Raw genomic sequence first — 14,949 nt, forward strand, 5'->3', positions numbered from 1 at the left:
CAACTGAGTGTGTATAAGATTGTGAGTGTGTACTGGGGGGTGGAGGGGCAGGGTGTTAGTAGTGGTTGATCTCAAAGGAGTACATTTCAAAACAGCCTTTAAAGGGATGTACTTAGGCACACTGTTACTGGCAAACATGAAAATCTCAGTCAGGAAGCCATATGGATTTCTGATGGACGAATAAGTCAAGAGCTGGATGAGAAGTCTTCCCCATTTTGCAGAACTATACTTAAATTAATTCTAGTCTGTATTGATTAAAGACTAGGTGTTTGGATGGCGAGCTAAACAGGTATGTTGAAAGCATACATCTAAATGCATGTACATATTACACGTTTACAATGTAGTGCCATTTGTATGTCTAAAGATGGCAGTTTTATGAAGAGCTGCAGGTTGTGGAGATAGTATTCTTCTCTATTTGGACCTGTGAAATGCCAAACAGGCAGCCAAAGCCCTAGAAAACTGCAGTCTCCTAAGGGAGAGTTGAGTAGGGAAAGGATTTTGCATGCTCTTTGCCCAAAAATCAGATTTGAAAGTTAGAATGTAATACAATCAAGTGAAAGCATTAAACAAACACTATTCTTGCACCTTCATAAGCAGACCATTTGGTCTGAAGGTGGAAGAATATGACCAATCCCTGGAGACTTGTGGAAAAGGCTAGGAACATAGGTTAGAGACCACTGGTCTGATCCAGTGTGGCAATTCCTATCTCCAACAGTAGGCTGCACCACCTGCTTCAAAGGAAGGTGCAAGAAGCCTGCAGTAGGAAGTTGTGCAATAACCTAAGCGCAGTGTTACAGGACAAAGGGGAAGTTTCTTCCTAACCCCCATCAGAGGTTCTCCTTTTTCTCTGAAGAATGGGGTTTATAGCCCTTCCATATTTTTATTTTAAATCTTTACTATAAGAACTCTGAATATTCTTGTTATTTGTTTCAGAGTAGCAGCAGTAACAGTTGTTAGTCTGTATTCGCAAAAAGAAAAGGAGTACTTGTGGCACCTTAGAGACTAACAAATTTATTAGAGCATAAGCTTTCGTGAGCTACAGCTCACTTCATCGGATATAACCATTCAATCCTTTTCCAAATCCAGTTAAGCTTTTAGCCTCTGATGTTACATAGCAATGTGTTCTACAGGCTGTGTGCCATGTAAAAAGGTTTGCTATCTTTCAATTTCACTGAGCACCTCTTGTTCATATTACAATAGAAGCATCCAATCTATCTTCTCTACACCAAGCTATTTTGAACATCTTTATCCTATTCCCTTTTATTTGCCTCAAATGCAAACACTCCAAAATATCTTCCACTCTTCATTAGCATGTTTTCCATGACTAATTAATCATTCATTGTACATCTCCAAATTGCTCTAATTCTCCTAAATTTTTTGAGAAAGGGTGACCAGAACTGAACACAGTATTCAAGATGAGAGCATATCACTGATTTATATATTTTCAGTATTTTTCTCCATCCCATTTTTTCTGAACTGCCCTCAAGTATCTGCAGGAAGAGGCACATATGCACATACCCAAATGTATTACTGGAGGAAAGGTCTTCTCAAATAGACCAAGAATCCAACAGACTACAGGTCCCAATGTTCAACAAGACAGAAACAAGCCAAAATAATTTAAGCACTACCCTATTGGGTGGGTATGTTCATCAAAGGTGTAATGTTGAGAGTAATTTGGACACAGGCATAGTGCCAGTATTTGGTCTTATTACCAGTGGTGGCCTTTCAGACATTAAAATCTAATCTTCTGGCATTAAGCAGTTAACTACTGCAATATACCAATGCAAAATACATATGACTGGTACAGCGATTTTTACCTTCTTAAGAACTTTCACCAAGTCTGCATAGTCCCCTGCTTCCAGTCTGGGATTCTTCACCAGCATCTCAACAGCTTCCAGAGCTTCTTTCCTCTCTTGCCACTTTTTGGCTTCCTGCAAAGCAAAGCATTCTACATTTGTGTACACTAGACACCTAACAGCTCTAGGAAAGCTCACTCTAGACAGACTGTAGACTCTAGAGCCTAAGTCTGTCCCGAGAAATTCAAGTACTCTTAGTATCCTCGTATATGCTAAGCTTGGTGGTTACAGCTAGCCATTGGAATGCACCCTCACATTTCAGTTTCCATCTTGCTTTTTGATTTTTACAGCTATTTATGCAGAGTAGACTGCCAATATCTTGCAAGCCAGCTCCCTATTATTCATGTAACAGTACTGCCTATTTGCAGGATGTAGGTCAGTCTTAAAGTCCATCAGCCCTCATCTCTCAATACTGCAGAGTTAAGAGTTAGCGGTTTAAACTTACTATTTTGTCATAGAAGTCTTTGGGAAGTTTGGAAAGAATCTCCACAGCTTCCAGCAGCTCATAAGCATCCACCTGTGGGACAACCTCATCCCCATCATGTCCTCCTGCAGGCCAAGAGAGGAAAGATTAGTGGAGGTATGCAAGCTTAGCAGAGAGGTTTGTCATGTCAGTCAAATTTCATTTTACATGTTCCCATGCTCCCTTCATCAAAGGCAGGAGGGGAAGTGGACTATGAATGGTAATGGTTTTGATATTAGGATGTTTGATACTATTTTCTCCCCCAGCTGTGTCTTGTTGATAGGATGGTGTGCCCCACTTGCTTTACATCTCTTTAAATTGAATGCACCTTTTTGTCTGTTCTATTTCTTACTGGGTCTTTTAATAGTGATGCGTTTCCAAATAAAGTACCAAGATCACATAGGTTACCTCCATCTGCATCCCCTCCAGCTGCTTGCTGCTGCTCAAACTTGGTTTTCAGCTCTTGCTGGGAACGCAGGAATCTGGTCTGTTTGGGAGCCGCTGGCGGTAGATTGACCCATTCTTCTTCCAATTCTTTTAGCTGTAAGAATCACAATAATAATTCTTGGGGTTTTAAGCATGAAACAACATTCCCCACCCACTGATATAGGATTACTCCAGGCAAGCTTCCACCTTATTAAAAGCAATGGTATTCTCCCCGCCCCGCCCCCCCAGTTGTCAGGAATTTTCTTCTTTAGGTTTTAATCTTATGATCTGGGTGGGCTATCCTTTCAGTTCACTTGCAATGATGATATAATCCTACAACATTTGTCCTATTGTGGAGATGGCTAGAGGCAACAAAGCTAACCTCCCTCCTTCCAGAGGTCTGGTAAACTCACTGTTTAGAATTGTGACTAGTTATCTTTATAGTGCATAGAAATATTACGAGGGGTGAGGGGAATGTTTACTAAAACAGAAACCGGTTAGAACAGTGGGAAAAGGTTATTTTTGGCTTTTGTGAAAAGGTTATGATCTAAATAAAGAGGAAAAATGGCTGGTTGAGTAAATAAAAGTCTTTATGTTACAGCCATGCCATCATATGCAGAGAGATTAATAAAGTCACTAGATAAGCAGGGTTGGGTCAGGCCAACTTTGAATACCTAGTTGTAGGAAGCAGTACTAGTAATTCAGTTTTTCCAGGGAAAAGAATATCTTCAATATCTCTGTATATCACTGATGTTACTACATTACTGTTTAAAAGCAACAACTTCCCATGTGACCACAATACTCAATTAAACGGTGGATGGATGTGTGGGCATTTGAAAAGCACTGAAGACTGAATATTTAGTTTCCATAACACCATGCTATTACATTAAGACCTTCCTGTGCATAGACAATGCCCATCAAATCCTAGACATTACCAGAATGTATTTATTTTTGTTATAATACATTGCAAGTTCTCTCTTCTTTGCCAGGACAGAATGGTGACCCTGACACCTAGTTATTAAAGGGAGCAGATGGTAAGTGTAGTTGCCCAAAAGAGGTGGGGAGAATCTAACAAGGTAATTCCATTCTGCCCACCTAAACTCCCCCTCTAGTTGCAATTGGATATGGTATTTTTCCCATGTCTCAACCACCGCAGAAGTAGAGAACAGATTTGCTATGCATCTTTAACTGAAATGTTGCTTAGTTACCATTTTGAAGTCACAAAAGTGAAAAAAATAATTGTTTTAGAGAGAATGTTAGAGTGTTTTCACCAGACAGCAACAGTTTTCAGTAAGAGAGAAAGGCTCAAGAAAATACATGCTCAGGTAAATACCATACTGGTATATAGCAGGGGGTCATAAGAATTAGTTTGAACACTGGAATATTTATGAATCTTCGTTCATAAAACTTTGCTCAGATAGACACTTCCTGTAGCCTACCTGAACCGAGTTTATGTTCTGTAATGGTGGTCTCAGAGCATCCCTTATCCAGCGGTAAATCTCTACAGCAAGGAGTTTGGCTTCATCTCGAACAGCCTTCTCTCGAGACTCAAAGAGTTTTGGCAACACTTTGATAATTGGCTTTAGTGAGATTATTTTTGAACCAAATTCACTGAAAGTTAAAAAGAATACATACAGGTGTCAATGGCAGAGAACAAAATCCAACAAAAATTCAGCCACAAAGACCATAAACGTTAATTAGCTATTATCTTGACACAGCTGGGGTCCTAGACGGAGCTGCTTGGGTAAGCTGATGCCTTTCATAGCCTGTGTCCTGTACAAAAGGTTGCATCATAATATACACCATCAGCAATGGTTCTACATATTAACATGCATTGCCATCACTTACCAATCTGAAGCTACTCGTTTGTTGTGTTAAAGAACAGTTGCTCTATTACTATTCCTTCCCTCCTTCACATAGTTTGGAATAATAAAACCAGGCTTTTGAAACCACTTCAAAGCACGTAATCCAACCTGCTGCTTAAGTCTGTCCCCTTGCCAGAGAACAAGAAATCTACTTAGACTGGAATTTGTGGGACCTATTTTTCTGATCACGCTAGAATCTCCTTTGACTATCCCTTGGAGGCACACTGCAGAAAAGCATTAGTCGTTTTGCTATTTGTTAGACCAGATTAGTGAGCCATGGGTCATCTCACAGAAAGTGTGCGCTTTGACACACTTCTCTCCCAACCTCATCATCCACCCTTTGGTACCAGATTCTGCAAGTTGCCCTTGTGCCTGTTGCACAAAGTCTCATCTTTCAATCACTACTGAATGGGAGCACATCATTACTCTTTCAGTACTGAGCTATTAAGAACTGTTCAGGTGCTATTGTACTCTTATATTATCAGATGTTTACAAGAAGCTTTATAACAAACAGATTAGCTGCAGGAGGAACATCCCAGTTATGGATTAAGATATAGAATACAAATGAGTCACCAATCCTGTGCAAGGAAAGGTTAATATATACCAGAGTTTCCCAGGGAAGCATACTAGGGCCAATGTTGGTCCATACATTAGCCTACAACATGGTTATGTCAAGAGACTAGGGATGATTGAGAGTAACTATGGAAGAATTTAGCTAGTTAATAGGGCAACAGATTAAAACCTGAGAAGTGTGAGGTAATGCACACTGAAGGAACATTTTATAATTAAAACAAATGGATTCTAATTGATTACCGCTTGACAAATTGATTCAGACAGTTCAAAAATGCCTGCTTGATACACAGGATGGGCCACAAAGGCAGAGATCTGTTCTTGTATTAATACAGCAAAGATGCAAAAAACATTCTAGTTCCATGGGTCAATGGTGAGTTCCCCCTTGAATAATTAATTTGGTTTTACCATCTCATATCTGAAGGATATAAAATAATTTTACAGACTAGTTTAAAGAATCAAATGTAACTACAGAAGGAGCTAGAGTTGAGAAGTGATAAGTGATAGAGAAGGCTCATCAGAATTCCCAATTAGACTGTTTTTATAGCACAATAGGGCATGATTAAATAAATCAACTTATAATTGATAATTAATCTTAAGTCTGGGACACTACTACAGAATTCAGAGGCATATACCTTAGAATTAAAAATAGGCTTTAGACATAGGACAACATCTGCAGTAACAGTAGATGGAATGACAACAAAAGATGATCTAGCCTCATGCTTCAGGAACTAGCTGATTATTAGGAGGTTGCTCTCTTCAGAAGGACTCAATACTGGCCAACTGTATCTGTTCCAGAGATTTCTATTTCACATGCCTAATATTGACAGGATCATGCATCAGACACAATCATTAGATATTGCAAATTTAGAGATATTTAGACAGAAAAAAGGGGGAAAAAAGTGTGTCTTGGGGGAGGAGAGAAGAGGAAAACAATGATAAGAAGCCTACATTTAGCAAAGACAAATACTACAGGGATTTGGCAAACTCCACATACTGGTGCAATTAGACACTTCCAAGGGAATATTTTTAATAGTTAGTCTACAGATCAAGGGAGGCAGCTAAGTAACTGATACTACACAGAACTCCTAAATTAAAAATCTGAAAGTGCAAAAATATAGAAGAGTATTCAAACTGCTATAAACAAAATTCCTTTTTTGCAGATTTGACGCATGTAAGACACTTCATGTGACATTTGTACCCAAGACGTGCTGTAAGTCTAAAATTAAATGCAACTTTTTTTTTTACTTACATTGATTGGGTTCCTGGGAAGTTTTAGTATGTTATAGACTATTCCAGACAGACAAATTCCCTTGCCCACCAATTCTAGCTTTAAAATAAATTATTGCACAATGTAAGACGCATCTTTTCTTTGGCTTGGTGTGCATGCAATTGAAGATATTTAAAATTTGCTTTAGGAATGGCCTGAACAATATCATATTCTTTAGAGAAAGCTCTGAATATCCCAAGTGAAGACTCTTGTTTCATCAACACCATACTAATAGATATTACTTTGTGCATTAGCAATCAGCAGGGGGAGCATTTGTGGGGAGGACACATTTTTATTTTAAACTCAAAGATATTTATTTGCAATTGTTCTAGTTAATTCAACAACTTTATTCCCAAGCCTGGAATCAATAATTCTGCTGGGCAATAACCCTGCTCCTATCATTCAAGAAAATGTTTTCATTAAACAAAGTCTGGCAAACAAATTGCCAAGACTGAAACTTATCAAGATACAAGAACAGTAATTGCAGAGAAAACACTAACATCTGACTAATTCCCACACTGTCCCTGTTAGGGAAAATGCTGCCATTAAAAAAGGTTCAGTTCACTGAAGTCATTACAATTTAGAAGATTCAGCAATACCAAATTCCAGAGCCACTTACAGCCTTACATAAATTATCCATTACTTAACAGCATGTGGAATTTAAACAAGAGAACTTACCTCAGTGCTTTCCTTAATGTCTCTATACATGCTACTATGATCTTAGGGTTCTTGTTGTCCAGGCCTTTTAACAGCTCTTCTTGTACAGGCTCCCCTTTCTCAATTTCTATATACATTAAACATATGTCTATACCCAACTCCTTTGCTCTGGCTTTAGGTTGATTGAACACTTTATTTACAACTCCAGAAATCACTTCTCCTGTTGTCCTGAAAATAGAGGACATATTTAGTTTTCAGTAGACAGAACAGCGAATGTAATTAGTTCTACCACCCATAAGGTATATGCACACATAGTAACACTGAGATAACTAATCTTCTGGAAACTAGATCCTATTTAGGTTAACCATGGCAATAACATTCCCTAAAGACTTGCTCCACTATGTTACTGAACTCAGCTGGTACTACACATGCACTTTACTAGATAAAGTGTGTTCCCGACCTCTATGCTTGTTTCATGTGCCTGTTGTATCTTGTCTAAGATTGTAAAGCTTTTCATGGCAAGGACTGTACAGTGCTAGCACAATGGAACCCACCACACTGGGGACCACTAATAAACACACTACTCTTTGAATACATGCAGAACAGCAGGACACCTGAGGAGACTAGTTTTAAGAGTTCCAAGGCACAAACCAAAGGTTGTGTGTGTGAGAGAGAAATATATATTATATATACACACCCACCCTGTCCCCTCATAGGTATACACTGCTTCACATAGAAAATAAAGATGCAAATCCATGCTCAAGAAATTGCAATCTAAGTATAGTACAAAAAGATACCAGGAAAAAAGAGGGAGATTCATATACAGCAGTTATGGAATTACATGTTCTGGCCTTTAACTTCTTTTTAAATCTTTTGCTAATATAGAAGAGTGGGTTTGAGGGATAAGGAAGAAAAGATTAATTGAAGGAGGGATTTGGAAGAGAATAAAGGGAAAGTATGCTGGTATGCACCATCAGGATGGATATTCCAAGTGCTGGAATTTAGCAATTAATTATAGCATATCCTATAGTTTTGAAAACTATTGACAGGACTTTTCACATAACTCCCATCTGAGGTGCTAACATTTTGCATCTTCAATTTTATCATTTGAATTACAGAGTAAAAATTTTCAACACAGATACTCTCTTCATTGAGCTGAATGGAAAGTGGGCAACACTTGAAGTCTGTACTCTGAGGGTACATCTACATAGCAAAGAAAACCTGCAGCTGGTCCAAGGCTCAGGCTGCGGTGCTGTTTCATTGCTGTGAAGACTTCCAGGCTTGGACCTTCAGGGTGGGAGGGTCCTAGAGCCCGGGCTCCAGTCCAAGACTGGAAGTCTTCACAGCAATGAAACAGCCCCGCAGCCAAAGGCCCATGAGCCCGAGTTGGTTGGCATTGGCCAGCCCTGGGTTTTTCTTTGCTATGTAGATATACCCTTAGCCTATAGAAGCAGAAAAAGGTATAGTAAGATCTAGGATACCATTGCTGCGGGCAATACTGTACTTTGGTTGGGAAGGACAGTCTATTCTAAAGACTTCTGTTCTTTTTAATTAAAAAACAGCGATAACATTAGAACACCATTGTTCACTATAGAAGTAGTTCTGGCTGTCTCTGGCCTGATGGAACAATTCCCAAAAGCATGACAATTTTAACTTCTCCAGAATGCAAGAGAAGAATCACCTACAATTGCTTGGTGTGCTGTGTTTTCTTAACTTTCTGAGTTAAAGTTAATTGATTTCTAATGCTACATCCAACAAACATGGTGAAATGGGTTGCTGTTTATCTGTTCAAAATTAAAGTCCATTTGTTTAATTTCTACACATTTCTAGAGCATACAAAATTTTCCAGTTAAATTCTGAAAGCTGACTCATTTAATTGCAAGACTTCCCCTCCCCATTTTACTTTATCTGCAACATACAGCATAAGTTTAGAAATGATTAGATTACTAACAAAATTCACTACATATTAAAAAAAACTACACAAAAAAACCAACTTAAAATGTGCCACACTATTATTCCCTACAAGTTCCTTACCACAAGGAGTGAAATACACTCAGTTTAAAGTAAATGTATAACCAAGAAACAGATAGGCATTCAGAATTAATTCATCTACTTTTCTTCTATGGAAAGAAAATAATCAGGATATCAGGATACAAGAACTTAGTAGCCTCTAGGACAGGGTGGATAAAAATCAATGATTTAAAATAAATTTAAAAAAAAAAATCAGATTTTTTAATGGAAATAGCTTTTTTTTATAAAATGCTTTTTGAGGAAAAAATCTAAAGATTGTTTTAATTAAGATACATTATAGCTCGAAGATATCACATCATGGAATAGGGATTCTACTAAATTCTAATTCTATAGTATGAGACAATATATTCATGTAATGTTTAAGAAAAGTTTTGTAAACGAGTTCCAATAGTTCATGGATTACGGATCCAACCTTATGCAGTTCCAGGGGCGTCTATATAGATATTTAGGTTAATCTTTCTACCTACCCAATAGGACTTGGTGCTCAGTCTAGAAGATACCATCAGAGACGCTTAGTTTTGCAGTTCTCAAACTGAGAATGCGTGTCTCCAGAGATAACATGCTTGTTAAAAGCAATAATATTTGTAAATAAATAAATATATAGAAGTGAGAAACAATAGATCTCAATCCCATTGTCCCTCTGCAAATTTGTGTACACAGTCAGTTCCTTACCTCTCTCTAAAAGTGCAAAGTTTCAAAAAGCTAAATGAATAGAATATTGTTGGGGGCGGAATAGATCTGGATAAGGAGACAAAGTCTGGAGATAAATGTGAGAAGGGAGGGACAGGCAGTAGAAACAAAAGTGAAACTGTTTGAGCAGCATATTCCAAAAGTCTTGAGGTCTTTCCGAGTGTAGCCTTCATTGATTTGAGATCTTCCATACTATTCTCACACTAGAAGGGAAAACCTATCATAGCAGCAGGCTGTAAAATAGACCTAGTTTGGGTCTCATCTATCTCTGAGTTGTGAAAAATACGTATTAGGGCTTGGCTACACTTGCAAGTTAGAGCACATTAAATCAGCCCCGGATGCCCTAACTCCTGAGGTGTCCACGCTGACAAGGCACGTAGAGCGCCTGGACTCTGCAGCTGGAATGTTCCTGGTAATCCACCTCCACAAGCAGCATAAATCTTGCTGCACCCCGACTGAAACGCCCGGATGTCAGTATGGATGACGTGTTGCATTACTGCGCTGTGACTAGCCTCCAGAAATGTCCCATAATCCGCTGAAGTCAAGTGACCACTCTGGTCATTGTTTTGAATCAGCTGCAGGCATGTGGATATCCCCTTTCACAGCTCCATTTCGGACAGCAGGCATGCTTATCTGCTCCCGGACAAAGCAAACCATTACTTGGAATGCTGCTGCTGCAGCGTGCGTGCGGGAGAGAGAATGGAGGAGAGGGGTCTGCTGCTGTCTGAATTTACAAGTCAGCATGCTGACACACTCTGCCCCCCCCAAAACACACCGTCTCTCCCCCCAGATACACACCACACCTCCACATTTGAAAAGCATGCTGCAGCTACCTGCATACTAGGATAGCTACCACAATGCACTGCTCTTTGTGGCATTGCAAGAGCTGCTAATGTGGCCACACCAGTGCACTTGCAGCTGACAGCATAAACACACAGCAGCATTTTCCCTGCTGTGGTCTCTGAAGGCTGGTTTAACTCCCAGCGCTCTACATCTGCAAGCGTAGCCAAGCCCTTAAGGTTATAACAACCAACAAGAATGCACTTTTATGTAGAAATCCATGATTAAATCAAATCTTCCTGACTAGTGATTTAAATCAAATTGATTTAAATCACTAAATTCCACCCTGCTCCAGGTGGCAGAAAGTTAACCCAGGTGGCTGTTTTCTAAAACTCAGCAGGTTTGAAGAAACAGCTACCATGCAAACAGCAGCTCCTGATTTCTTGTAACCTTGCACTGTACACTATATTGGATGAGACCAGATCACTCAACATATGTGAATGAGTTTTCATTTATATGGTTTGACAATCACAATTCACAAAGACTGTTAGTTTACTGGGACTGTGTACATTAAAAACACAAATCATAGTATTTTTACCATACATAATCCAGGCAATTTCATCTAAGACTGGACTCCATAGCTAATTATGTGTTCTACTCACTCCAGATAGGTCTATTGAGGAGGAGTTCAGTTTCATTTGAAGGATTTTTTAAACTTTGAACTTTTTATTCCACCTCTACCCTTCAAGTTATAAGACTGCTTACTCATCATTGCATTTTACTTGTCTTTCCTGGTTCAGAAAAGATAATTTTTTTTAGGATTTAGAATACTAAACACACTGTTTTGTCACAGAGCTTATGAATACAAGAAGTTACAGTCACAGCACGGCAGAGACATTAGCAACTGGCCATCCAGTAAACAGTTTCTTCAGATCAGGAAGTAAATGGGCAACATGGCAGGAACACTGAAAGTGGCAGCTGCACAGGGCAAATTAGCTCTTCCTAGCAAGGTCACATTAACTATCACAAAAACATATCATTAGGAAGGAGAAAAGACTTACTTTCCTGCTACATGAGCATTTTCAACATAGGCAAGTGCTGCTTCTAATCCTTTCAACTGAGCCACTGCATTAGAGTCTGTCACAAATTTCTTTATTAGTCCCAGATACTTGGACCATTCAGGGCTTTTCTCATCTTCTATTTTCTGAAAAAGCTTCAGAGCTTCTTCGTAGCCATTCACTCTGGCTTTCCACAACTAGGAAAAGAAGTCACGAGTTAGGCATTGTGTTTAGTTAAATAACTTGCCATTTAAACTTTAAATTATAACTTCTTGTATAGATCTGTCCTTCTCAGTACATAGCTTGAATGGTCGTCTCTGATCAAAGGAAGCACTGGATAAGAATAGCAAGCACATAGATCAGTTGTGAATGAAATTTGTGTTAGATTCATCAGCTGCAGCTAGTCTACCTATTTTCCATTAAAGAAACATCAGGTTCATGGAATAGTTAGTTTTACCCACACTGGTTTTATTGCTTGTTACTGCACTGAGGGTTTGAAAAAGGGTTTAATCCTGCAAGTCCTGTATGTGCAGAATCTTATTTCCCTCAACAGGAATTCTGTACAGGCTCACATCCTAAATGTATTCTAATATAATGTAATGCACTCTTTGTATAATTGGTTTAATTTTGATCATGGCAAGAATTATGATTAATACATTTATTCAGTTACAGACACTGTTTATTCTGCCCGAGCCTGTGTCCCCAGAAGAGTACATATTAGGTCACATTTGACTTTTAAAAAAAAAAACAAAAAAAAACCAAACACTGCTACCTTAAATGAATACAGCCAAGATTACTTAGAATATGCAAGCTAAACAACAACATTTTAGAACTGTATTTAAAACTTCTCCATCTGTCTGAATTGGGCAACTATATAACACCAAAACACTCTTTCCAAGGATGATCTCAACATAATGCATGCAACTTGATGACACACATCAAGACAGAATGTCTGAGCTGCAGTTCGAAACTTCCCATTGAGGGAAAAACAGGACAACCTTTTTTGGTTGAGCATAAAAAGTCAGATGATACAACATCTAAAGCAGCATTTCTCAAACTGGGGTCCAAGGACCCCGCTGATCAACTCCTCCCCCTCAATTCCTGTACACTAAAAGTCTGTCGGCACAGTGGGGTTAAAGCAGGCTTCCTACTTGCGCCCTGGCTCCACACTGCTCCAGGAACTGCCTAGCACATCCCTGTGGTCCTTGTGCGGGGGGTCCTTCTGTGCACTGCCCCTGCCCCAAGCTCCAACTCCACAGCTCTCATTGGCCAGGAACTGCGGCCAATGGGAGCTGCGGGGGCGGTTCCTGCGGGCAGGGGCAGCACACCGAGACCGCCAGCCCCTGCACCTAGGAACCACTGCCAGAGACATGTGCTGGTCACTTTCAGGAGCTACGAGAAGTAAGCATCACCCAGCAGTAGCCCGCACCCCTAACCCCCTCCTTCATCCCAACCAGAGCCTGCACCCCCTCCCAGAGCCCACACCCCAACCCCTTGCCCCAGCCTGTGAAAATGAGTAAGGATGGGAGAGAGCAAGCCACGGAGGGATGGGAGGGGATATAGTGAGTGGGGGGCAGGGCAAGGGCTGAGCAGGGGAGGCTTGGGGGGGTCCCCAAGTATTTTTAAATAAAAATGGGGGTCCTGGGGTTGCTAAACTTTGAGAACCGTGGATCTGTAGATTTGTGTAAGTCTTGTGGCTGTGGAAATCTCCAAGATTCTTATACCGATATATGTCAGGCTAAGCACAGATGCCTCCCACTTCATTAATTTATGAGAAACCAACTTCTAAAGTGTACTACATAAAAAACAGTCATATCTGCAGGGACCAATCCTGAATTAGAGATGAGGTGATTCTAATAGGTCTTCTCCAACTTCAATTTGTGATTCTATGCCCATTTTACCCAGACAGAGTTTGGAAAGTATTTTATATTCCAATGCAGCTTTTCTTGAAGGTAGAAAAGGTTTTCACAGTTAAGAAAACATATAAATAAGAATTTCCTTAAGATGTGTCTTCTTTTTTTAAAAGTAGTTGATCACCTTTAGTATTTGCCCATAAAAGTGTTTGGTTACCTTTCTTCCAGTTTGTTCAGTAAGATGGAGCGCAAGGAGGCAAAAGCTCCTTAAGTTCACAGGTTGAGTACAATTCAAAATGGCCTTAAGGACCTCCCATCTCACAGTTATACTTGCCAGCCAATTGGAACCAGACTCAATTCCTCCAGGTTAGATTGGTCCGGAGATTAAAGTGGGAATAAAATCCACAGAATGCACATATGCAAAAAGTTACATGGATACCTAATCTCAAACTCTTAAAATATACTGAACACTTGATAGGCTAAAGTATTCAGTAAACCAAACAATTTAAATTCTGAAAGTTTTATTTCTCCTACTTATCAAGACATCCTTGCCGTGTTGGCAACATCAAGATTTATCTTCAATCATTACAGTATAACCTCTGAGTTTCAAACACCTCAGGAATGGAGATTGTTCATAACTCTGAACAAAATATTATGGTTCTTTCACAAGTTTGCAACTGAAGATTGAATTAATACAGCTTTGAAACTTTCCTATGTAAAGAAACATGCTGCTTTCCCTTTTTTGTTTGTAGTTTACATTTAACATAGTATTGTACTGTATTGGCTCCCCCCATCATTTCTGCTGCTCTCCGATTGTGTACTTCCAGTTCCAAATGAGGTGTGTGGTTGAGCAGTCAATTAGGAATGCTGGTGTTCATAACTCTGAGGTTCTACTGTACTTGAAGGTGAACATAAAGATAATAAATCCATTTTTCTTCTTGATAAAGAATGGTCATCACAGGTTGATATCAATTCTTCCCATCAATCCTCAAGGGTCCTGGCCACAGTTCAACTGCAGAGGAGCTGACATGGACATCCATTTCACATGTGGAACATTAACACATTGAACACTACATTTCGACTGATCTATTAAGAAGAGGCTATTAAGTAAATTCTGCTCTAGAAATCCTACTCAGATTTCAGTTCCCTCTTGTTAACAGAACTGAGGCAGTTTCAAATAAGGTTGCGTGCTTTAACATGGGATTGTCCAGACGCGACCCACTTTGGTGTAATTAGTAGGTACAGCAGCCATATTGAACCACCCACACTAAGTACATGAAGCAAGGACAAGCTCTCCTACCTTGTGTTCACATTTCTGGTCAATGGACAGTTTAATCCACTCGCTATCGTCTCCCATTGTGCCTCAGTTTCTCTCTATAGTTACAGTAATTCCTGGGGAGAGAAAAATATAGTTAACTCCAACAAGTCAG

General features: G+C 39.5%; 1 protein-coding gene across 11 annotated transcripts in view; it reads right to left on the reverse strand.

Annotated features, from left to right (window-relative positions):
• Window positions 1-14,949, reverse strand: part of CKAP5 (cytoskeleton associated protein 5) — a 105,969-nt gene that overhangs the window by 76,922 nt on the left and 14,098 nt on the right. For all 11 annotated transcript variants that reach the window (XM_043516079.1, XM_043516076.1, XM_038406736.1 and 8 more), the window contains 7 exons: window positions 14,820-14,911; window positions 11,670-11,863; window positions 7,129-7,335; window positions 4,185-4,356; window positions 2,728-2,860; window positions 2,302-2,405; window positions 1,818-1,931 (listed from right to left, as the gene is read on the reverse strand). In XM_043516079.1, coding sequence (XP_043372014.1) covers window positions 1,818-1,931; window positions 2,302-2,405; window positions 2,728-2,860; window positions 4,185-4,356; window positions 7,129-7,335; window positions 11,670-11,863; window positions 14,820-14,876 — 981 coding nt within the window. In that variant the 5' untranslated portion in view covers window positions 14,877-14,911. The remainder of the gene's footprint in view (window positions 1-1,817; window positions 1,932-2,301; window positions 2,406-2,727; window positions 2,861-4,184; window positions 4,357-7,128; window positions 7,336-11,669; window positions 11,864-14,819; window positions 14,912-14,949) is intronic.

The sequence above is a fragment of the Dermochelys coriacea genome, chromosome 6, assembly GCF_009764565.3.
Source record: "Dermochelys coriacea isolate rDerCor1 chromosome 6, rDerCor1.pri.v4, whole genome shotgun sequence".
Lineage (NCBI taxonomy): Eukaryota > Metazoa > Chordata > Testudines > Dermochelyidae > Dermochelys > Dermochelys coriacea.